Source organism: Canis lupus, chromosome X (assembly GCF_011100685.1).
Source record: "Canis lupus familiaris isolate Mischka breed German Shepherd chromosome X, alternate assembly UU_Cfam_GSD_1.0, whole genome shotgun sequence".
In the NCBI taxonomy this organism is placed as follows: Eukaryota; Metazoa; Chordata; class Mammalia; order Carnivora; family Canidae; genus Canis; species Canis lupus.
In genome coordinates, this window is record NC_049260.1 from 109,608,038 (window position 1) to 109,631,212 (window position 23,175).

Here is a 23,175-nt window from a genome sequence, read left to right on the forward strand (position 1 = left end):
GTTCAGCTGTTTTACATTAGAGGAAAATTGTAGTGTAGCCAGCCTTTGAGAATGAATTCTTCCTGGTTTTGCAATTTTTAAAGAAGGAAAAAACACTTGAGTAGTAATCATCCAGTTTGTGTAAGGGTATTAGTGACAGAGAGGTTTACATATGTGAGGAATGTAGAAATGAATTGTTATTTCCAACTGTAGTTCCACTTTATTAATTCCAATAAGGAAATAAAATTCCCCTGTTGCTAAACCCCAGAATATCTCTTTTCTTGCAAGACTGACTCAGTCTCAATCCATTTGTCCTTGCGTGAATGCTTTATCCAGGCCTCAGTTACTTGCTGTGCAGCATTGACAGCTTAGAAAGTAATAAACATCCACTGAGCCAACAAGCTGAGCAATTGATTTAAAGGAGCTGAGCTTTCACTCATTCATCACCCTTGTAGATTTCTCTTACTCTAATTGTTAACTTTACAGAATTGCAAACAAATTATTGCAAGAGCCAGTGCAAGTATTTAAGGTACCAAATATGCACACATGTGAACATGTTGAAGGACAACCCTGGGTGATACTCTAGTGTACCTAAGTGTCACAGCAGGCGGGACGGCTTCTGAAGCCAGGGAGCCCTGGCTTTTTTAACTTGATTGTCCCAGGCTCCCTACTGAATAGACCTCTGTTCATCTCCCCAAAGGATAGAGCATCTCTGAGACCTTTGGGAGGCACCTCTACATGTGTGTGCATGAGTGAAGTGACTCTGTGTGTGTGTGTGTGTGTGTGTGTGTGTGTGTGGAGAGAGAGAGAGAGAGAGAGAGAGAGAGAGAGAGAGAGAGAGAGAGAGAGGCATTGTTTGAAACACAAATAAATAGAAAAGGAGAAATTGGATTGATATTTGTTTAGTTTAGAATTTTAATACTGAAAGCCATCCATGCTGAGTGTTCCAGAAAGACTTCCTGCACAATGACAGAACTGCAGCTGTTACAACCCTCTTTAAGAATACCCACATAGAAACTGGAACATTCCCAAGATGATGCCATGTACTTTTCTGTATTTTTTATTAGAGTAATTGTGATGAAGAAAATACCAGACACTTGTTCTCATGTGATATTAGCAAAAGGGCTGGTTGATTTGGCAAAGATTATTGTTCTCAGTGCAACAGATTCAAACTAACATTTAGAAAGGAGCACAGTGTTTAGGAGATTAAAAAGGTCCAGGATAGAGGCAGCTGGCTGGCTCAGTCAGAAGAGCAGGGGGCTCTTGATCTCGGGGTCGTGAGTTCAAGTCCCATGTTGGGAGTAGAGGTTACTTCAATAAACACAACTTTTTTAAAAAAGAAAAGATCCAGGATGGTCTATGAAAGAGTCATCTCCAAATGCTGTTTCTCTAAGTTTGGATTTTCCTCTTTTTCTTCTCAGGGCTAAAAAGCAGCCCAGAATTAGAGACATCCTGTTGTGTGTACTATAGTTTGATTGCATTCTCAATCCTTAGGGGGGAAAAGGCACAACCCAAGGTGGCAGCCTGCTGCTTTCATTCCACGGTAACTAAATGCATCAAGCCAAACCATGGGACCACATCTTTGCATTCAGAGGGATAAAAAGTATGAAAAGCTGTCATTGTAAATATGGTTCCTAATTTGGGGTGCTAGTGACCTGCCTAGAACCTACAGTTCTCCACTGCCTTTTTTAAAAAGTAGGCTCCATGCCCAATGTGGGGCTTGAACTCACCACCTAGAGATCAAGAGTTGAATGCTCTACTGGTTTTGGGGATTGGAAATGGTCATCCATTATATCACTGCCATATCCCTGTACGTTTTGGGACTGGCAAGTGGCTGCTGCTTATAATCAGTACCTGAAGTGTGGAAATGGCTCTGTGTAAGGACTGGAAGAAGTTTGAGAAGCATGACAGAAAAGCCTAGATTGCCTGGAAAGGACTGTTGGGAGAAATATGCACATGCCAGTGAGGGCACATTTCAATTTAACCTGTGAATGGCACCTTCGGCTACATGAGGCTCCTAAGGTACATTTGAATGACATCGATTCAAAGTGGATCAGTTCTGCTTTTGCCATCCCTTATCCCCAGACCGGTTATGATCGGCTGCTTCCGATGGAGAGGTAATCCTAAAAGACATCCATTCCCCCTCCCCAGTGTTCACTTGGACAATAGATGCTTGGAAAATTTGGAAACTAGTAGCTGGGGTCTGTAACAAATTCTTCCGCGAACTTGGCTGGCTTAGGGATGGGGCATCATGCTGCCGAGGGAGGTGGGAAGAAGCGTTAGAGGTCACGGCTCCTCTCGGGCCTTTGAGGGTTCTGTGGCAAGGAGTGTGTGTTCCCTCCAGATACAGACACATCTCCTGAAGGAAAAAGTCAGCATTTGTTTTGCTAAATTTTACTTACAAGTAGCTTGGTAAAAGCGGTTTCTACCTGTATTGTCCCCCTGGGCTTACAACGATGCAGGGATTGGCTACATACTCACCGACCATGGAGACAACATGAAATCGAGGGCTCTGCCATCGAGGAGTGGGAGCTGGGCTGGGCTGGGTGGCAGATGCAGCAGATTCCCAGGCCTAGCCTAAAACCAGGCAGTGGGTGGCCACCACAGGCGATTTGGTACCCGAGAAAGGCTGGAGTATCACCGCTCTGCCGCAGTGTTAATAGGTGCTCTCTGACACTCTGGCTTCGTGGCCAGATCAATTTCTTTATCCCAGTGTTTCTCAAAGTCAAGCAGGCTTCCTTGACACGGGGCTTCTTAGAATTCAGTGTGCTACCACACATTTTGAATCCCAAACAAGGGAATAGTGTATGTGAGTGGTTCTCGGAGAGTGATTCCCCAGGACCAGCCGCCTCAGCATCGCCTAGGAATTTGTTGGAGATCTGAAGTCTGGAGCCCACCCCAGACCTACTCAATCAGAGACTCTGGAGGTGGGGTTCAGCAACCTCCTATAGGCCCTCTAGGTGGGTCTGATGTGTCTGAGAGCCCAGTCTCTGCAGTGTTTCCCAGAACCGTTCTTTCATCAAGCGTGTAGCAGGGCTAATATTTTCTACCACGGAAGTAAGTGTGTGTGAAGATGTGTGAAAGTATCATCACTTGTTGGGAGGTTTTTTTGATGGCTACTGAATTATTGATTTATTTAAGCATCGCTTCCTGTTAAAAGCAATTCAAAGAGAATGCTGGGAATAACGGATTCTTCCTGGGTTTTCTGACCACTTTTTATTTATGCCAGCCTTCCCTGAGACACCAGTGCTCTGATTTGTTTATAGCCAGCAGACCTACGCTTGTTTGTGAACAATGAGAAAGCTAAAGCAACCAAAATAGTCAGTAACCAAACCTGAAAGTCCTCGGAACAAGAGGAAGACAATGCATTACTTTTCTCTACTGATTGAAAATCAGTAAGACTTAATAAGGGTTGAGTGATTCTATTCATGGTACTTAATACAAGGCTACTGAATCCAAGCTAGGCGGGCAGCCTCACTTCATGCAGGCAGACTTCGGAGCTCAGGCAGGGTGAGGGCTTAGGATGCCATTTCTGGATGACTGGGCTGGGCGAAGAGCTCCCATTGAAGCTGGCCCAAACATCTCAGGAACGGGGAGCCTTCCCTCTGTGCAAAAGCATGCTGCCCAGGGCCCCAATAACCTTGTTTGATGGATGCCACGGAAAGCACCAGTCGATTATGTTTTTACCTGTTCTCCACTCTTTCCTTCATGTATCGGCTACTCCTGAAGCAGGTGTTGCCAGGTGGTGGCAGCTTTGGGGAACTAGTGTGAACTCACTGACATTAAAAATGCTGGGGATCCCTGGGTGGCTCAGCGGTTTGGCACCTCCTTTGGCCCAGGGCGCGATCGATCCTGGAGTCTCAGGATTGAGTCCCGCGTCGGGCTCCCGGCATGGAGCCTGCTTCTCCCTCTGCCTGTGTCTCTGCCTCTCTCTCAATCTCTCTCTCTCTCTCTCTATGTCTATCATGAATAAATTTTAAAAAATGCTTACATTTTCCTTCAGCCTTTGGAGGTGGAAAAGCCTTTATGCAGTCCTGTGCTTTCCCCCTCCTCCAAGAGAAATGACCAGGGGAGAGGGGAACTGACAGTGTGAATGGCAGAGAGAATACCAGAACACAGGTCTCATTTGTATAATTCCATCACTCACTGGGAATGAGAATTCTCTGTTCCAATCTGAAGTCCAAGTCCAATAACTGGTAACAGCCTCAGTTTAAAGGGAGTTCATGTTAATCTGAATCTCTAGACTGTAGACCAAAGGCAGTGACCTTATATACATAATTCAATGTTTAGCACCAGTTTCTATGATGGTTAATGGCACGTGACAGACAATAAATACACGTCGAAGGATTTCTTTGAATGAATATAAAGAGTTTATTCGGTGCGTATTTGGGTATACAACAACAAATATTAAACAACTTTTTTTTAACTTTTTTTGTGCACAGGACAGAAAACTGCCTGTACATGCTATGTCCACTTTTGGAACACAGATTTTAACAATTATTAATGCACAAAATCTTACACGTCATGCAACTCTATGCCAAGATTCCAACTTTCTTCCATGCAACAGATATGAAGATCTAAATGGAAACCTAGCTAAGTCTTAAACACTTTTCCAGAAGCAAGTATAAGTATATGTTGTTTAGGGGTAACCAGTCTTAACATTTCCTTGTACACAATATTCACATGCCAAATACAATGACAGGAGGACTCGTACATATACAGATAAGACATTTCTTATTTTAACAACACAAAAGACGACATCACAGTTCCACAGGTCCTGTCTTTATACAAGAAGCCACAACAGTAGTTTAACATGGTAACACAAATGGAATTAAGAGAAATCTACACTTGAGGATAATCTTTTTTTTAAGTAATCTTTACTGACTGGGGTTGACAATACACCTCAATTTCTATGCACAGAATACAGCACAAGAACTTGACCAGGATACACTACAAATCTAAAAAAAAAAAAAAAATTGGTAGAATCACAAGAACACTGTTACCTTGAGCCTGAGATGCCAATTCAGATTCAACCCTGAATTTGGTTGATTTGGATTAAGTGACACAGAGTCAATAGAACCATTGAATTTCAGAAATCATAAAGTTGCACTATACCAAAGTAAATACATTTGAATCAAGCGTAGATAGAAAACATTAAGCCAAGAAAACAACACAAGTCACATAATTTTGTTTGCCCCTACAAAACATTTAAGCAGTTAATTTTGTTTTAGTTTAGTTTAGTTTAGTTTTTGAAGAGCAATTGTGGTCTTTTAAATTTTCTTGGTTGGAGAGCAAATTTTTATCGGCATTAGTGCTGTGAAATGTTTTTGGCTTGCCATCCCCAAAGCACAGGTGAGATCATGAGAAATTGGGCAGTCCTTCTCCAGGATTTAGTTCACCACTGATGGCGCTTGGCAGTCTGCTGCACAAGCTCAATTGAAATTATGGGGCGTTAGTATGGATGATAGGAAGGTTTTAGTGGCAGAGAGACTAGTGCACTCTGCCTGTTTGTTTGGTAAACGTCATTGACAACTGTGAACTTTTGGGTGAAGGACTGCTAGAATTCAACAGCACCTGGAGGTAAGGTTCTGTTACAGAGCCCTTGTCTTGCCCTCACTGGCTACGTTGATTCGTTGTGGCTCATGGATTTGCCTCCGTTCAGCACGCCGGAGACACTTCTACTCTTCGTAGGGGTCCCGCTTCCAGATCGGGAGAACTCGGTCAGGTCGTGCAATGACGGCTCCTTGTACATGGCCACTGGAAAGCACAGAAACATCGGGTCAGTGGCCTTCGGACGTGCACCCCGCACTGGCCCTCAGCTTCTCGTCCGGTTACTAAGGCTTCCGTGCTTTAGGATGCACGCTGAAAATGCTGCCTTCAAGGACTCGGCCGACAATAGGCTGGCTTGGCTTAAGCAAGATCTGGGCTTGGTGCAGTCGTGTGCAAAGAATTCTAATGCCTCGTTGCCCTCACTTATGTGTTATGTACATGAGGGGACTGATGAAAAATGCATTTAATAAAGCTCTTAGAAGTTTAAATATAATCTACAGCATGCTGTGCAAGCCAAATATTAAAATTTAAAACATTTTAAAACACCAATTTCTATCATACTGAAAAGGACATTCGTTCTCCAAGGATCTAAATATTAGTGCAATTCTTAATGCAGGAAGCGGTAAATCGTGTTATTGCGGTGCCGTGAGTAACAATACTAGCTTACACTTACAGGGCACCTACAGCGTACTAGACACTATCCAAAGCACTTCACATGCACTACCTCATTTGTTCCACCTGAGAAGCCTGTGACTCGAGTGCTCTATCCACACTTTACAGTTGATGAATTTGAGGCACACACACAGGTCAATAATCCACCCATGACCGCCCTGTTAGTATAGAGTGGAGTTGGGATTCAAATCCAAGCAGCCTGGCCACAGAACATTTGCTGCTCAGCAGTGCTCTGCAGATCTGATGGGGCTGTCTGTTGCCACTTTCACCTTGATCCGAACCCCAGGCCGGTAACCTCTTGGATGTCTTGCTCTGCCTTGCCCGCGTGCTCTAACCCTTCTCTACCACGTCTCAGCTACTTCCGACATCCTTATCTTCTGCATCCCACTTCCATCCCTTACCCTTTCCAGTTTGCTACTAATCTGCCAACGATGGCTGCAGACAAAGTATAATGAAAACTGTTGGGATGATATTGCTGGGCCCTTAAAGGGATTAAGTGTTAAGTGTGTGCACGTTTTAGCATCTGTGTTTCTGTCCAGGAACCATTTTGGTGTAATTTGGGGTTTTTGGCTGTCCTGAGTTAGCCATCAAGCTGCTCCCACATAAGCAAGGTGTTACTATCTATAGGTGTACTGTGGGAAAATTCAGATCAGAAGATTGGATGCTATTGTCAATGCTTCATGTTTTAAGTGTTATAAAATGTTACTGAATTTCTGTATAATTGCCTTTAACGAGGAAGAATTACGTTCTACTTAGAGAAGTGTGATGAAGGATTAAGTATGGGTATTCTATTTTTTTAAATTTTTATTTATTTATGATAGAGAGAGATAGAGGCAGAGACACAGGCAGAGGGAGAAGCAGGCTCCATGCACCGGGAGCCCGACGTGGGACTCGATTCCGGGTCTCCAGGATCGCGCCCTGGGCCAAAGGCAGGAGCTAAACCGCTGCGCCACCCAGGGATCCTTTTTTTTTTAATTTTTATTTATTTATGATAGTCAGAGAGAGAGAGAGAGAGAGAAAGTATGGGTACTCTAAATCCATAGTTCCTAATCGTATGAGGTTTACCTTTGAGTGGTTTGGGCAGAAAGTGAGCTGCAGGCTTGTTTTTCTTCACATGGTTTCCTTTCATGATCTCCCCTTCCTTGTTCAGACCCAGATACCACCCTCGGCCGGACTGCTGCTGGCGGTATATCATCGATGAATACGTCACGTAATAATTTTCAAACACTGATTCTTTGAATTTGCACTCAGGTGTAAAATGTTCCTGCAAGAAAAGTCAATAAACCAAAGCTCAATATTTACAGCTCTGAATTTTGTGGAGAAGCCTGTGGTATTGTCCTTCAGGAGTTGAGGACATAGTTTGTACAAGCTTCTATGACCAGTGCTCTATCTTAACAGCATAAACTATTATCATTGGAAACCAAGACTATATATAACATTTCACGTGATGCTTTGGAAAAAAGCCCTAAGTGCAAGTGCTACTGATCAATGACTATCTCTCTTTGTAAGAAGATAATGGAAAAATTAGAACAAGCTACATAACTGTAATATATTGGACAAATGCAAGAGCTAAAGATTGAAAAGACAAGTATAAAGCTGTCACATGGAGCTTTGTTTCCTTCAGGATTAAATATGAGAAAATAAACATTTGGTCCTTCTACTTAATTTTCATAGATTCTCCAGTTACCATACACTATAATTGTCAACGGCCTGAGGCTAAAATCTGTGTTACAATGTGACATTACTGGCTGCCTACATTTGTAGGGAGTTGCTACCAAGAAAAGCTACCCTTCACTTTTAGGGAAACCAAATTGATTTGTTTTTTAATCATTGGACCTGGACTTAAAAAAGGAAAAAATATTCTCCCCTCACCTCATCCTTGGCTTACAGTAATGTTTACAAGCAAATCAATAGAGAAGCAAGGAATTTACAGTAATTCTACAAGCAGACATGAGAGAGAAGCCCAGGGGACTTTGAACCCTGGAATGGGATTTCTGCCATGTTCTTGACCATGTTTTCTTTGGATCTGCCCATACAAATGAAGGGTTCTCAATCCAACAGACTATCTCAGGAACAAAACAAAAACAACAAACAAACTAAAAACCTTCTTTTAAGTTCTGTGGATTTTTGCATATGCAATAACCAACCATTAAAAATAGCCATTTGTAAGCCAAATGAAATGAAGAGCAGATTCTAATCCCTAAGTAACCCAAAGAGTAGCAGGGGGTCCATGTGCGGTCGAAGACAACGAGAAGAATGCTAACTGAGCTACGTGTGTCAGTGGCACTGAGGAAGCCATCTTAGGTATTGGCTAAGTTGCTGTTATCAGGAATACCTTCTGACAAAACCCTAAAAAACAACAACAACAACAACAACAACAAAAAAACCCTTGTAAAAATATCGTATGATTTCTGGACACCAGCCCTTTATGAACAATGCCTCCATGGCCCTAGCTTCCTTCATTTTCATGTTAGATCTCAGTTGAAGCAATGCATGCTATCTGCAGAACAGAATCTGAAGTGCTCTCAGAATCTGGGGTCACTTCAGGAAAGAGGGACAGATTCCTCAAATGAGGCAGCCTTGTGTTGAAAGTTAAGCCACATTTTCTTCCAGGAATCCACAGAACCAGTTTGACTCTGTTATCTCACCAATTCTCCCCATCTGGCCTCCACAGCACAGATGAGAGTCATCTTTTGGGGTTATTTCAGCCACACTTGGTAGCTCCTCCAAGGATTCACACAAATTCGACCTGCTCAAGAAGAAATGTATTTCCAAGGCAACTATCACCTGTGGGAACGAACCCACGTTTCTTCATGGGCTGTGAAAACTTCCCTTCGTAGGGGAACACGGGGAAATCCAATGAATGCCTACAAAGAAATCTGACTAAAATCTCCACGTTTCTTCTAGTGATGAAGACTGTTGCATAGAACATTGCTGAAATTCTTTAGGAATGAAATCACCCTTTGGGGGCGCTGCCTAGGTGGTTCAGTCAGTTAAGCATGTGCCTTCAGCTCAAGTCATGATCTCAGGGTCCTGGGATGGAGCCCCATACTAGACTCCCAGCTCAGCGGGGAGTCTGCTTCTCCCTCTGCCTCTCTCCCTGCTTGCACTCTCTTTCTCTCTCAAATCAATAAATAAAATCTTAAAAAAAAAAAGAAATCAGTATTTGGGAAATAAAAAAAATCTCATCCTTGGAAGGTGAGTTTTACTTTCATAAACCATTCAAAAATAAATATTGTCAAGAACAAATATGATCGAGGTGAATGATACTGGGTAGGCGCATAAACATACTGTATCACCGACTCCCAAACGGTGGGATGGGATGACCATGTGCTGAGGTCGGTCCCCGAAAAGGGCTGCAGTTAATGTTCTGTGTGACGGCAGCATTCATGCATTCATTCATACGCAGTTTCTGACGATCCACTGGATGCTTGGGTGGCGTCACAGTTCACAGGTAAACAAGTAGCCTCAAAAAGCCTGCCATGTCTTTGCAGGAGTTGGCCAGATACCCAAATGATTTGGAACACAAGGTGTGCTGCCATTCGGTTCAGTGGGGGAGACGGACAGGGGGTGTTTTACAAGAACAGAGGAAGCCCGCTTCACTCGGACTGGGGGACAGCGGAGGGATGGGCTTCACAGGGAGGGTGTCATCCTAGGTGAGCTTTGAAGGGTGGGTAAGAATTCAGAACAGAAAAAGCAGAAGGATATTACTGGAAGCCCAGGGCTACAGTCTCTGTAACTTCCACTTCTGGGGCCCCCGTGTCTCAGTATCACCCACCACCCTATCCTGGCAGCTGCTCCCACGGAAAACTTGAGGCGACCTTGAAGTTCACCCACAATCCCTCCAGCCCACGATCTCTCCCTTTCATTTCCATTGCAAGTGTCGTAGCTTGTGCCCTCTGACCTCTCTGCTGGCCTGCAGTAATAACCGCGCTAACTGGCTTTTCCCCTTCTGCTGGCACATAAAATCCCCTTCCTTAGGCATTGTGGACAGTTCCGCCTGTTTTGCAGTACAAACCATGACTTGATGTGGCATCTAAAATTCTCCACAACTCAGCCACTACCACGACTTCAGCCTCATCCTCTGCCGCAGGCTCATGGGTGCCTCATTCCCTTTCCAGATGCCACTAATTTCCTTTGCTTAGAATGTAACACTTTTTTTTCTTTTTAAAAAATTTTAATATATCAAAAGGCCTGCTTTAGTGACATGCTAGTCCCATCAGAAAATAATCCCAATAACCCCTTGTCAGTAACATGCAAGTTGACCAGCCAACTCTTTATTTCTAAACCTCTGTGTGTACTTGTGTGTCTTTTAAACCAAAGCCACGGGGCTCAGGTGACTCCTCCTTCTACACCGTGCTTTCCACCTGTCAACCGACCGGTGTCTACCCCCGCCTGCAGAAGGGTGGGCAGGGCACATGGGAGCCCTATAGTGGCAGTGAGGGAATACCAAGTCTCCGTCCGCTCAGTAGGAGATCCTTATTTCCAGACTATTCACCTCAAATCTGGCTCCCCGAGAATGTCACACTTCTGTCTCTCCGCCCGCCGGTTGTCCTCTCACCTCTCATGGCCTGGCTCAGATAGAGGCTCTCTTTCAGTCAGAACTGCATGACACTGGTCTCTGTGCTTCCTTAAACCCTACCTACATCTCTAGCTGGTCCCGTGACTCAGGCGTATGCGTGACAGGCTCCAGATGGCAGGGAACATTTTCTGGACCCACCTTCCACTCTCACCGATGACTGGTCATATTGCCTAGCACGCAGCAGACCACCTGACCATTGTCTATAGGATTTGGCTTGCAGAGAGTCAGATTTCAGCATGAGAAATTCCAGGATTCGAAAGTCTCAACCAGTAAAAAGTCTGCAGGGAACTTCCTTAATACCATATGGGATCGGCTGTCTGCAGAAGGAGGCTGTCATTGCACGGACAGATCCTGCATGCGCGATTTAGTATCTGTTAAGAATAACAGATACTACAGAGATACTGGCACAACATTAGGAGGAGAAACTTGGCGATTGTTACAACTATTGAAAAATGGCAAGGAAGGACTCAATGAACTGAATGCTCTGTCACATCCTGGCAATTTCTTAGTCATCACCACTAAATTTGGACTCAGAAACTCAGTAGAGAGGAAAATGAGGCCAAAAAAAGAATGTTGAAGTAACCAAAGGAGTGCTCTGTTCTCTGTGTGTGACAGTGTCATTTTATCCAGTGTTGGAATGAGTAGGCAGGGGAGGCTTCATTTTTACCCAGTGTGGAAAAATGTGAACATCCCACCCAACACAGGAAGGACTAGCAAAGGGAAGAGGGGTATAGTTGTCTCTCTGGGCCTCAGCACTGATTCACATAAATAACAGATAGTGGGCTTGACCCTATCAGGGAAGCCCCATCTGGAGGATGCCCAGGTAGACATATGGCAAGCAGTCGGCTCCTTTGATTGTTGGGAAGAGGATTACTCGTGCTCTTGAAAAAGGTTCCATAATGGCCTTGACACACCGTAGACCCAAAAGAGTGACAGCATCACTCTTCAGTATTCCATATGCATGAGATAAATATCTGCTATCACGATGAATGAATGAACGGTGGCAAAAGATGCCATGCATTCCTTGGGCAACCACTGAGAAGTGACTTGGCATGAGTACATAAGAAAAGGTGCTTTATACCTTACAACTTTTTATGCATGGATTTCTCCTAAAAGTTGTTTCTCTCGCATACCTGTATTTTTTTTCCAGAGGAATAATGTCTTTTTAGCTCATGAAGTAATCAACCTGTCGTTAAATTGCCTCTGATTCATCATCTCTCTTCTTCTTGAAGTTCAAGGTTAGTGCTTTCTTGGTGAGTATTGAACCTTTTTATCTGAGGAATCCGTACCAGTTAGTTACAATGATTATATGTTGTATAAGGAAGAAGAATCCATGCAGAGTGAGCAGATCCAGGAGCAAAATCCAGCATTTCTTTTTTACTAATTTATTCACTCTTAAGGGGGAAATAGATTTTTGGAGTTTGGAATATCATTGACAGGGAGAAAACATCTGAAACCATCCGTATCACATTCACAGAATGGACTGAAGAATATTTACAGCCACAAACGGTCATGGTCAGCTGCCCTAATCAGGGCTCATGACCTCTACACAGACTGAGAGGCAATGATGAAAGCATTCATATAATCGGTAACGTCGGTTATGTGCAAACAACTCCCAGACCCAATGGTGGCCAGAAAGTATCTTTGCCCCAGGAACAAAAGGCTTTGGACCTGTGTCAATTGCTTTTGTCTATTAGGGTCAGAAGGAGCAACAGGGCCCTGGGTTGCCCCTGGCACAGAAAGCAAAGGATGGAGAGGGTGCAGTACGTCTCTGGCTTCCTGGAGCGGGAACCAGGTTGGGAGCAGCATGGGCTGTGATGGTGCTTCGGCTGGGGGGAGCCAAGCAGGGGCCGTGTCACTCAGCAGGTGCTGTGTGTACCTGCACCCTGGGTCACCAGAACCAAAAGGGTGAGAGTGAAATGTCTCTATCCGTCATTTCCATCATCTCAGTGCCCTACACACCGCTGCAAAAGCAAGATACACATGCCATGACAAAATGCCTTTCTGATTAATGTGGCAAGCATGGGCCTCAGTAGCAGATTTTTCATACGTTTTCTCCCTTGCTGTTGTGTTTTCAGTTCTGGTACCACTGATCAGGTGGCAGTGCTTCATTTGAGTTGATATGTCAGTAAGATGGGAAGCTTTGAAGATTGCCATGTATACTGTAAATGTTTCCTTTTAATGCACTTCTCTTGAAATAGGTATTTTAATTAAAAAATTTTTGATGATTTTATTTATTTATGAGAGACACACAGAGAGAGGCAGAGACACAGGCAGAGGGAGAAGCAGGCTCCCCGTGGGGAGCTTGATGCAAGATTCGATCCCAGGACCCCAGGATTATGACCTGAGCCAAAGGCAGATGCTCAACCACTGAGATACTCAGGTGCCCCAAAAGATATATTTTTCAAATGGGCTGCACTGATTCCCTTGGGTCTCAAGAGAGTAATAGAGTCTACTGAGGATGTCCATATGTAAGATGGCAACACTAAGCCTTGGGCCAGTGAACACAGCTTGTGACAGCAGTAGTGTCACACGTCCAGCGTAGCCTTTCACATACACACATGCTGAGTGCACACATCCTGCTCTAGATGAGTATTTCTCAATACATTCTGTCTTGTTCACACACAACGCTTTCTACATCAGGTACCACAGAACACGGAGATGAACACAGTCTATAGATATGTGAGTGAGCTTTCAGAGAAACTTAAAAAAAAAAAAACAAACGTAGTAAAACACAGTATCTTCCTTTCATCAGGTTCTATAAACATACTGTAACTACTCATCTTTCCCTTTAATCTTCTCATTTGGTCCTGTCTTCCGGCCACATTTTCAGTAGCCTGACAATCCAATTATTTTAACAATTACTGACAAAAGCAAGGGTCACTCTTCTAATTCTGAGCCATGGTCGGATGACAATTTTCCAGATTTAAAGTTTGCAGGTTACTTAAGCATGTCTGTCTCGTGTGCATCAATTAGTCCCCAGACTCATGAAAATACTATGCAAATTAAAATTAGATTTTCAAAAAAATAAAAAATAAAAAAAATTAGATTTTCAACTCTGTCAAAAAATTTAAAACATAGATTATTAAAACATAAATCAGACCCATGGGGGGGGGAACACTGTAACTACCTATATTCTCTAATATAGGTCTCCCCTCAATCAGTAACTTCAAACTCCAGGATTAATTATTATATTCAAGACTTTGATGTTCTCTCCCAGGGTATATGTGATGTGAATGAACTTCATTATTATTAAGATCAAAGAATGGGAAGGGAGAGGCTGGGGGGGGAGGGGAAGGAATCGATACTCACCCAGTGCAACACGGGTAAGCAAAATTATTAATTCATGATCAACAGTCAATGGTTTGTTCATTCAAATATCCTGTGGACTGTGAGATACTTGAGGGCAGCTCCTAGCATCAGGCCTGGCTTAGAGTCCATGATTAGTACACATAGGATGAAATAAATAAATGAAAGAGCAGAATAACATATGAAGGGAGCTTGGAAGCTCCCGTGTACAGGTCCAACCAGGGGTGAAGTGTGCAATACTCTGCATAGACGACTGCAGAGGGAGGAGAGGAAGAGGGAGGACGGGCCGTGAGGGAAGGAAGGAGAGAGGGAAGGAGGGACAGAATGCAAAATGGTAAGAGGGAATAATAAAGACAAAACACTGTGTAAGCTGTAAGAATAGATTTCCTTGTTAATAACCAAGATAGGGGCATTAAAACTTATCCTCTTGGTCTCTGGGTCTGCAAATAGCCAAACATTTCAATTACTTTCTATTAGCCTGAGTTTTGTTACAATGGGAGGTGGGTAACCCTGCCAGTCTTGCTGACCTTACTGGATTGTTGTACAAGGATCCGATGAGACGAGGCGTGTGAAAACAGCTCCATAAACATGAAATGTGGGATGACTTCTCAAAATATATGCCCAGAAAACCAGGGCAAAAGAAATACATTCTTGTTTCTTTCCAAGGTTCTTCTTCACTCCGGAAATCCATTTATAAAGGGTCTGCTTATACGTGTTTTATTAACATGGGAGAAGATAAATTCTGCCCCCAAATTAGGACTGTACATGAATTACACTTTGTGTTTAGTGCTCTCCTCCAAGCCTGCTTCCCAGAAAACCGTTTTGCCTTTCATTTTTCATTTCTGTCTGCAGCGGGCTGCAAAGGCTGCACTGCTTCCAGCCGCAGCAGTAAAAAAAATGAGGTGCTTACAAATGGGCTTCATGAAATACCATGCAACAAAATGACTTCAAAGTACACATGCTATTTAGCAACTGTTTGTAAAGAAATGCAAATTATAATTAAGAAAATGGATATGGGATGATTTTTCCTCATATGGTACAGTGAAATTTCTTGATACCATTTACATATTCCAGGATATTTCATAAGATATTTTGATTTATCGTATGTTGACCCCACAAAATATGCCGGCACAGTATTGCTTTTTCTCAATTCTTCGCAAACCAAAATAACAACAACAACAACAACAAAAGTATTAAGGACCTTATCAATCAGTGGCCTGTTTAAAACAATCAGGGCACAGATCTGACCACATTTTACGCCTGGGGTTCATTTAGTCCTTTGTATTGGCCTGTTTTGGATTTTCATGTATTTTTGTAAAGCAGTCTCATGCAGTGGATTACTCGGGCTGCCAAATTTTACTAAGCGATTTGTTTTATTTTTACATACACTTAAATAAGCTAGAAAAAAGCAGGAGGCAAAACAAAAACAATGCATGCCATACAAAGCCTAAGAGGGGTTGTTTTTGTCAAAATAGAAAAATTCTGTGATCCCAAGGCCTCACGCAGCTCCAAACCTGGTCAGCAAATAGGTTTTGGAATGGAAGTAATTTGCTAGGATTTGTAAGGAAGATGGATGGGCCACATGTCTCCAAGGCTATGTAATTGGTTCAAGACAGTATTGGTGTGACCCACCCCTTGCGGAAGAATACAGCTTGTTTAGGCAATGCAATTAGGTAGCAGAAGACATCATGTTCTGGAAGACACATTGCAGAGAGACTGTGTGACCAGCACATTAATTTTCAAATTTTACCAGATTAAAATCTTGAATCACTGTATAATGAAAGACTGCAGCGAAGTATTTTTTTCCCAAGGGAAGAATACTTCTCTTAGCTGAATAACTCCCTAAAACTTTTTTTTTTTTTGTCTGTGATGTGCATTACCTCTGGATGTTGGTTTTTCCTACAGAATGGCTGACCTATGTGTTTTGAGAGGGGAATCAAATATCAGATATGCTTTCTAAAAATAAACTTCCTTGTCTTCTGGCTGCTTACCAGAATTAATTTGTGCCCATTGGGCAAATATTCTCTGTTACTATGGTGTTCTCTCATTTGTGGCAGTACTCTTCAGTGTAATAACTTCAGGGTGGGATCTAAATCTATCTCCAAGAGAATGACCTGGGAAGTATTTGTAGTCAGCAAGAGAATAAGCTTAGTAGGTTGTATCTTTTTAAGTGGCTGTTGCAAGTTCCTTGTGTGCAAATTCAAATCCTGGGAACTCTGAAAACTTTTCCCAGAGATCCAATGAACTGTCATGCAAAGGAGAAAGGTTCTTCCCTCATAGATCAAATAAAAAACTCTAGCAAGGTAGGTGGCCTATTAAAAATGAAGTCATACCAAGATGGGTGCACAGGATGTTCTAGTACTTCAGGTAGCTTTGAGGATCGTCATTTTGATTTGTATTGGACAGTGGTTGTGTTAAATTTGATAGGGTCTGCATCTGCAGAAGAGACACTTAGAATAACCAGGAATCTACTTCTTCAAAGACTTTCAAAGAAGACTTATCTTTTCTCTTGCACAAGTAGGAGAGCAATGCTGGACCATACTGCCTGCTCAAATGGAAGTCACTAACGTGTCACTAACACCTTCCACCGCAAACCATAAAACCTGGAATTGCAGGACAAGGTGCAAAGGCCTAGTCAAGGATGAGAATAAATCAAGGATGAGAAAGGAGTTACAGAGGGCTACTGGACCACCACCACATCGTATGACACCTGCAAACTGCTTCCAGGGATAGGAAGCTGTAAGGACAGTCATCTTTCCATGAAGGCAGTGCATTTCTAACTCATTTGCCCCTTGAAAAGAGCTAACATGAGGATGCTACTGACAGTCACTGACAAGTCTGAGTTAATTAATTCAGCTCATTAATTCAAGACACAAATGGAAGGATTTATTCCAAACTACTATTTTCCATGCACCTACTGTGTGCCAAGCACCATGGGAGGTTCCTGTATATATATAATAATCTGATTTCATCCTGATGGCAGCTCTCTGTGATAAATACATCCCTCTGGCCTGAGAGAAGAGACTTCCACTTCACAAGAGACAAAACCACAACAGGAAAGAAGCCCTTAACCAGTCCTTTATAAATTTGGCTGCAAGTGTGCCTTGCTAGTCACTGTACAGACGGACAAGCTGTGATGTCAATTCTCCTCTAAACGACCGTTCTAATGTCTGCTGAATATCCAGCTCTTCCTCCTACTGGCGTGCCCTGCCTCTCTGAACCCTGAGCTCTGCTCAAACCCAACTCTTCCACTTTCCAGCTTTCTGAATTTGGGCAATTCACCTGTGCTCTGCTGCAGCACCTGTGAGAGGAGACTGGAATCCTGTGCCTCACGGCAGGGACTGCAGAGGCCATGGAAGGCAGCGAGCATACGTGTATATGATCACTGGCCATGGGGTCCCTTTCCTCACCTTCATTTTCAGATCATGTGATATGTAAGAAGATGCGGCATCCTCCCCACACCAACTTGAAACTGGTATGAAAATGCAGTTGGGGGAGCCTGGCTGGGTCAGCTGGTTGAGTGTCTGACTCTTGGTTTCAGCTCTGGTCATGATCGCAGGGTTGTGGGATCGAGCCCCGTGTCAGACTCCATGCTCAGCAGGAGTCTGCCTGAGATTCTCTCTCCCTCCCTCTGTCCCTTCTCTTCCCTATACTCTCTTTCTCTCTCTCAAATAAATAAATAAAAATCTTAAAAAAAAGAAAACTAGCAGTTGTCAATGAAAACAAATGAGCAAAGAGGCACCTTTCCACTTTTGGGAGGGGTTCAAGTTACACATTAAGTGTATGCTTTCAGTAGCGATTCCTTTTCAAGGCTAATAATACATAAGCTTTGAATTTGGGGCTTAAAATATCCCAAGATTCTAAAATTTGCATTACTATAATGTGTATAAGTGGAACCCACATGATATTAAAGAGATTGGTGAAATAATCCAGTATTAATGGGCCAAATGACATTTGCATGTCTCATTTTAATTACTATGCCACAAGAAAGTACAACATTATTATCTCATTTCTTTTGTTCTAAACTACTGTTTTGCTGGTTCTACTTTCATAATGTAGGTTACTAATAACAACAATAATGAAAAATCTAATAGCACCTTGTGTTGAAGCAGTGCCTACTTTTAAAGTTTTTTTTTTTACAACTGCTTGCACAGTTATGGCATGCAAGTGACAGATAAGGGACAGTTGAATAGTGATGATGATAACAAAGGTAATAATTATAATGGATTTTGGTAGGCTTATTTCTTCTCTCTAGAGAACTCTTTTTACTTTTGAAAAAAATGGAACCAGAGATGCTAATCAACCGGAACCTGGTTTTCACACTTTGTTCTAGAGAATAACTCCAGAGCAGGGAAGCAGCTTCTTCTAGAGGAAGCCGGAATGTGTTTCAGGTAGCTAGTGTTGACACGTGAGAGGTCCTTATAAAGGCAACCCAAGCTCTCTCTGGGACATTTCCAGGGCTGCCAAACCCTTAGGACCCTGCAGCCCTAACTGGTTCTGTGAAGGAAGAGCTTTACCACAGGGCTCAGGCTAAGCCCATCGGCCTGTCTCAGCCCACTTCTTTCCCACCTTGCCAGAGAGCTTTCCGTGAGTGTGTTGATTTGATGTTCTCCTACATTATGCCATGAAAAGCTTTCTTTTACTGCAAAATGTTCATGACTGAATTTCAGCAAATTTAGTTTTTTTTTCTTTCCAGTGACCTTTCTACCTTAGGGGGTTTTAGGGGACGACCCCAGAGCACATTTACTGAAACTAGGCTTCTGCCTCTTTAGGTGTAGATGTGGGTAACGGGAAGGAGACATAGAGATCCATCTGATAAGGTATGTGTGTGTTGGAGAGAGACAGAGACAGAGAGATGAGGTGGGGGACAGCGAAAGACAATAAAAAGTGAAAACAGAGAAAGTCAGCGTGATGATTTGTTTCCCCTAATTCTATAATCCTGTGACCGTTGAGAAATGATTGCCCTCCATGCACTCCCCATTGAGGTTTAAGGTGGAAAAGTGAATTGTTTTTCCTCTGTGGAAACAAATCTGTTTCCTGTCCAAACTCCCAGTTGTGCTCTGAGCTCAGGGTAAAATCTGAAAGGCCACCCAGGGCTGGTTATGTTCTCCCATGAAGTGAGCCTCTCTAGAGGAGCCAGACAGAAGAGTATGCCTATTTCTTCCTGAGGATTTTCCGATGTGCAATACACACCCAACTCTGGAAAAACAATGACAACAAAGAGCTCCAGGTCTCTTGAGAAACTCAGGATTATGGCAGAGAAGTCCTGGGCAAATTCATTAAAATAAGACACTTTGAATGGATGCTGCTATCATAGAGTGGATTGGATTTTCGTAAGAGAAATGTAATGCTTAGATGTGTAGCTATGTCACAGTAAACACGACAACAGTTCCCCATTTATGACGAAAGTGCCATCACCAGTGATGCCATGCATTCTCACCATCATCTTACATTATGGTTGTGTAGAAACCACCACAGTGAAGCCTGAATTCTAAAAATATGCTTTTCAGGAGAGTTTAGACCAAGTATCCAGCTATGATTCACAAAAAAGCTTTCAGTAGCTTAGCTTAAATTCAATTTGGTTTGTTCTGTCTATCCTGAGATACTGTACCATTTTTATATTAATTTTTCAAAGGGATTTTGAGGACATTAAATTTTGAAATAGGCAAATTACGCTTCTTTATCAAAATATGTAATTTAAATTTTCAAATATTTGTTACCTAAGTGTTACTGTAGTCGAAAACACAATGCAAGAAAATAATATAAACGATGAGAATCTGTAAAAATGATTAATACTTCATAAGCTCTGCACAACCACGACCTATTTGGAATAATTTTCGGCTTTCACTTTCAACTGTGTAGACTGTTAAAGCATTTGCATGAGAATGCAAAATGCATAAATTATCCTTGCAAGGAACACTTAAAACTTAAGGTAATTATATAGCATAGAAGTGGTCTCAAAGAACTCAAACAAAATAACAAATAAATCTATAGTCACCCGTGAAAACGAGTATTATTCTGTGCTTCCGGTGATCTCGATCACGAAAATCCCTCTCTTTACAATTACATTCACATTATCAATTCTTACTTTGTTCTTTTACCATCAAGCTCTTACAGCTGGCCCTGAAAATTTGCATGCTGTAAAAGCTGAACCAGACAGCTAGTAGAGATGAATTCTGCAGTCATATTCATGCCGTGAACAGAACCATGACACTCCCTTAATATATCTTATCATTGCACTTTTATACTCAACATGCATCCAAATCACATCCTATTTTTTACAGTCCTCAAGGTCTTTCACAATCTCGCACATGTTCCCCTACAACTCTAGCAATAGCATTCCTCCACTTAAGCCAGATTGGAGAAATGAGGCCAGGACCAAAAGTAGCAGTGATCTGTCCTGTGAATGGGAAAGTCTCTCCTCCAAACCAATTCCTGTGCTTCGGAGGCTGGGACGGTCACCGTGATTAAGAGAGAAGTGCTGGGTCACAGGGCAAACGTAACTCATCCCCGCCTGAGCTTCTTCCTTATGTTCTGCAGTACTAGGACGTTTTACATTCAAAAAATGAAACAAAAGAAAACAAAAACGAGTTGCACTTCTTGAGCCTCCGAGCTGCCTCCTGTCATGGTTCCACACGCCAAGCAAGCAATTCTTTGGGGGGCGGGGGGTGCTTGCTAATAATCAGCATCTCTTTTTTTCCGCAGCACGCAGAGGAAAAAGGGCCGAATGTCAGCATGTCAGAAACGTCCAGGCTCAGCACTGGCTAGAAAGCAAAAGCACTTTGTAACTGATTATTTCTGAAGAGTCTTCCCAGCATCAAGAGAGGGGGTAATGAAATTACATCTGTACAGAAGAAAGCTCAATTATTTATCTCGTGCTAATTTGTACCAGGTGGCTGGTGATGAAAAATCCATACTGGCAAATATGCACTTCGTATTATTTAAAAGATAATCGAGAGTGCTAGAACTATAAATGCTCACAATAGATTTGCGGTTGGTCTTACGGCTCCTGGAGACTCCATACAGAGGTTCTTCCTAATGCACTTGACTGGTCGATGAGAGACTGTCTCACCAAGGCATCACGTACCCATGAATCACATTAGCACTGGGGCTGCTTCTCTTTTTTTAACCTCTCAGATGGAACAAACTAGGGATATCACCACGTGACGGTGCCTGCTCTATTCCTCAGCATTAGGAGGGTGCAAACGACGCTCCTTCCCCAAGAGAAAGAGGAGGATGTGGCCCTTCGGGGAGATCACAGTCCCCAGAATTAAACTTCCTCACTTAGCTTCAGGCAGAACTGGTTAAATGTGGGACTTCCAACTGAAATAGTTGACGGAGAGGTGACGGCTGTCAGGAAGACAGGGCGTACCAGATGCACAGCCTTTTCCTTTTCTACCCAAGTTATTTCTCCAGGGAGCGGGTGGTGTGGGTTCGACATCCACTTCTTCCCTCCCCCTCCCTGCCACGGATCCGTTTTCTTTCTGCTCTGAAATCCACCGCTGGAGAGAGGAGACGCGGACTTGTTCTCTGGTTGACTCTCACACACCAAGTGTTCAGGGTTGGTGACCAGACGTTCAATCACACGTGCTGGCTTCTATCAAACAAGGCATTTTCGGAGGCCCCTTCTACCCTGTTCTCTAGGTAAAGCAGGTAAAAGTTCCGGCCCCAGGAAGGAGTCGGGTTTGTGTACAGAATCACAGTGGCGTGATCTGCCTAGTGAGTCACAGCTTCTCGGAACAACATCTTTATATAACGGTTATTGTTTTGCCGAATGTGCAGTACCAATCTCTGGCTGACTTGCGAAGACTGGTTATTTTAGATACCATTTTATGGGGATTATACTCATTTAAGTCAACAAAAACTTCTTGAGGGCCCTATCAGGTACTTTGTCTTTCCTACACCAGATGCTGACGCTTATGATGCTTTGCACTTGGGGAATAGCAGTCGCCTTCCCCAGATGGTTGTCCAACGAAGGTTCCCCAAGCTACCGCCAGAACTCAAGCAGTGCCCCAAGCTATGTTCTCAGAGTCAGAGAGGATGGACCCAAACTGACTTCTAGAGTCTACAGTGGGCCCAGCCAGATAGAGATCCACGATGGGTAACCAGCATCCTGACTGAGCATTTCTTTCATTCAAAAACGATTCATAAAAAAAAAAAAAGATTCATTTGGTAATTTCAGCTCTTATAGTTAAGTGTTATAGTGTCATCAGCAGTGGCAGCTAAGCATTCACCACTCTGGAAAAAGTATGGCTGTCCTAGGTCAAGAGGTAGGTTAGAACGGCAATTGCTTATGTTGAAACCTAACTGATCCTTCAGGATCACAAGGGAGTGACCAAAGTTGCCATTATGATGGTACTTGAAAGAACATAAAACTCCTATTCTCTGACTAGTCAAACATGAGTCAGTGTAATCGTAGGGAACTACAAGTGATACTGTGCAGTATATGCCCGAGGAAGAGTTAACAAGGTTCCATTTTTCAACCACCCTCCTGCATGGTGAGATTACTAGTATGCCAACCACCAGAAACAGTATGCTTTAAACACCTTGGCCCCTCTGAAGTTATACTTCTTGCGATTCTGATCTAGTGAGAGAATGTTTACAGAAGCTGGATATTTGCTGAAAATCATAGGGGAAAGGAATGAACAGGGAGGCTCGAAGCTAAATGACTAGAATAAAGGACAGCATAAATATGTTGAGCAAACACTAACACAGTTTCAAACCTCATAGCTTTGGTGGTGGCTCCATAGGCCATGCCCAGTTGTCAGGGACTTTCCAAATTTTCTAGCATTAGTAAAGGAACAGGAGAAGGCAGATTAAATAGGTGTGAAGCCATTAGAGCTGCAGTGCTGTATTTGCGCAAACACATCAAATTACATATGCAACTCCAACAGGAAAGCAAAGAGATGAGTATGCAAGCAGCAACCACTGGAGGACAGACGTACATGCAAAGCCGGTGTGGGAACTGCTGCAGATCACAGATCTGTCTTCTTCGCAGCATTGACTCTCTGTCCTAAATAGTGTCAATGTTTATCCACAGTTGCTTACTGTATTTTCAGTAAGCAATAATAGGTTCAATTTTC

General features: G+C 42.9%; 1 protein-coding gene across 6 annotated transcripts in view; it reads right to left on the reverse strand.

The window, feature by feature from the left end:
• Window positions 1-4,326: 4,326 nt before the first annotated feature.
• FGF13 (fibroblast growth factor 13) overlaps window positions 4,327-23,175 on the reverse strand; it is a 523,263-nt gene continuing 504,414 nt past the window's right edge. For all 6 annotated transcript variants that reach the window (XM_038588435.1, XM_038588433.1, XM_038588437.1 and 3 more), the window contains 2 exons: window positions 7,267-7,465; window positions 4,327-5,736 (listed from right to left, as the gene is read on the reverse strand). In XM_038588435.1, the coding sequence (XP_038444363.1) occupies window positions 5,600-5,736; window positions 7,267-7,465 (336 nt within the window). In that variant the 3' untranslated portion in view covers window positions 4,327-5,599. The remainder of the gene's footprint in view (window positions 5,737-7,266; window positions 7,466-23,175) is intronic.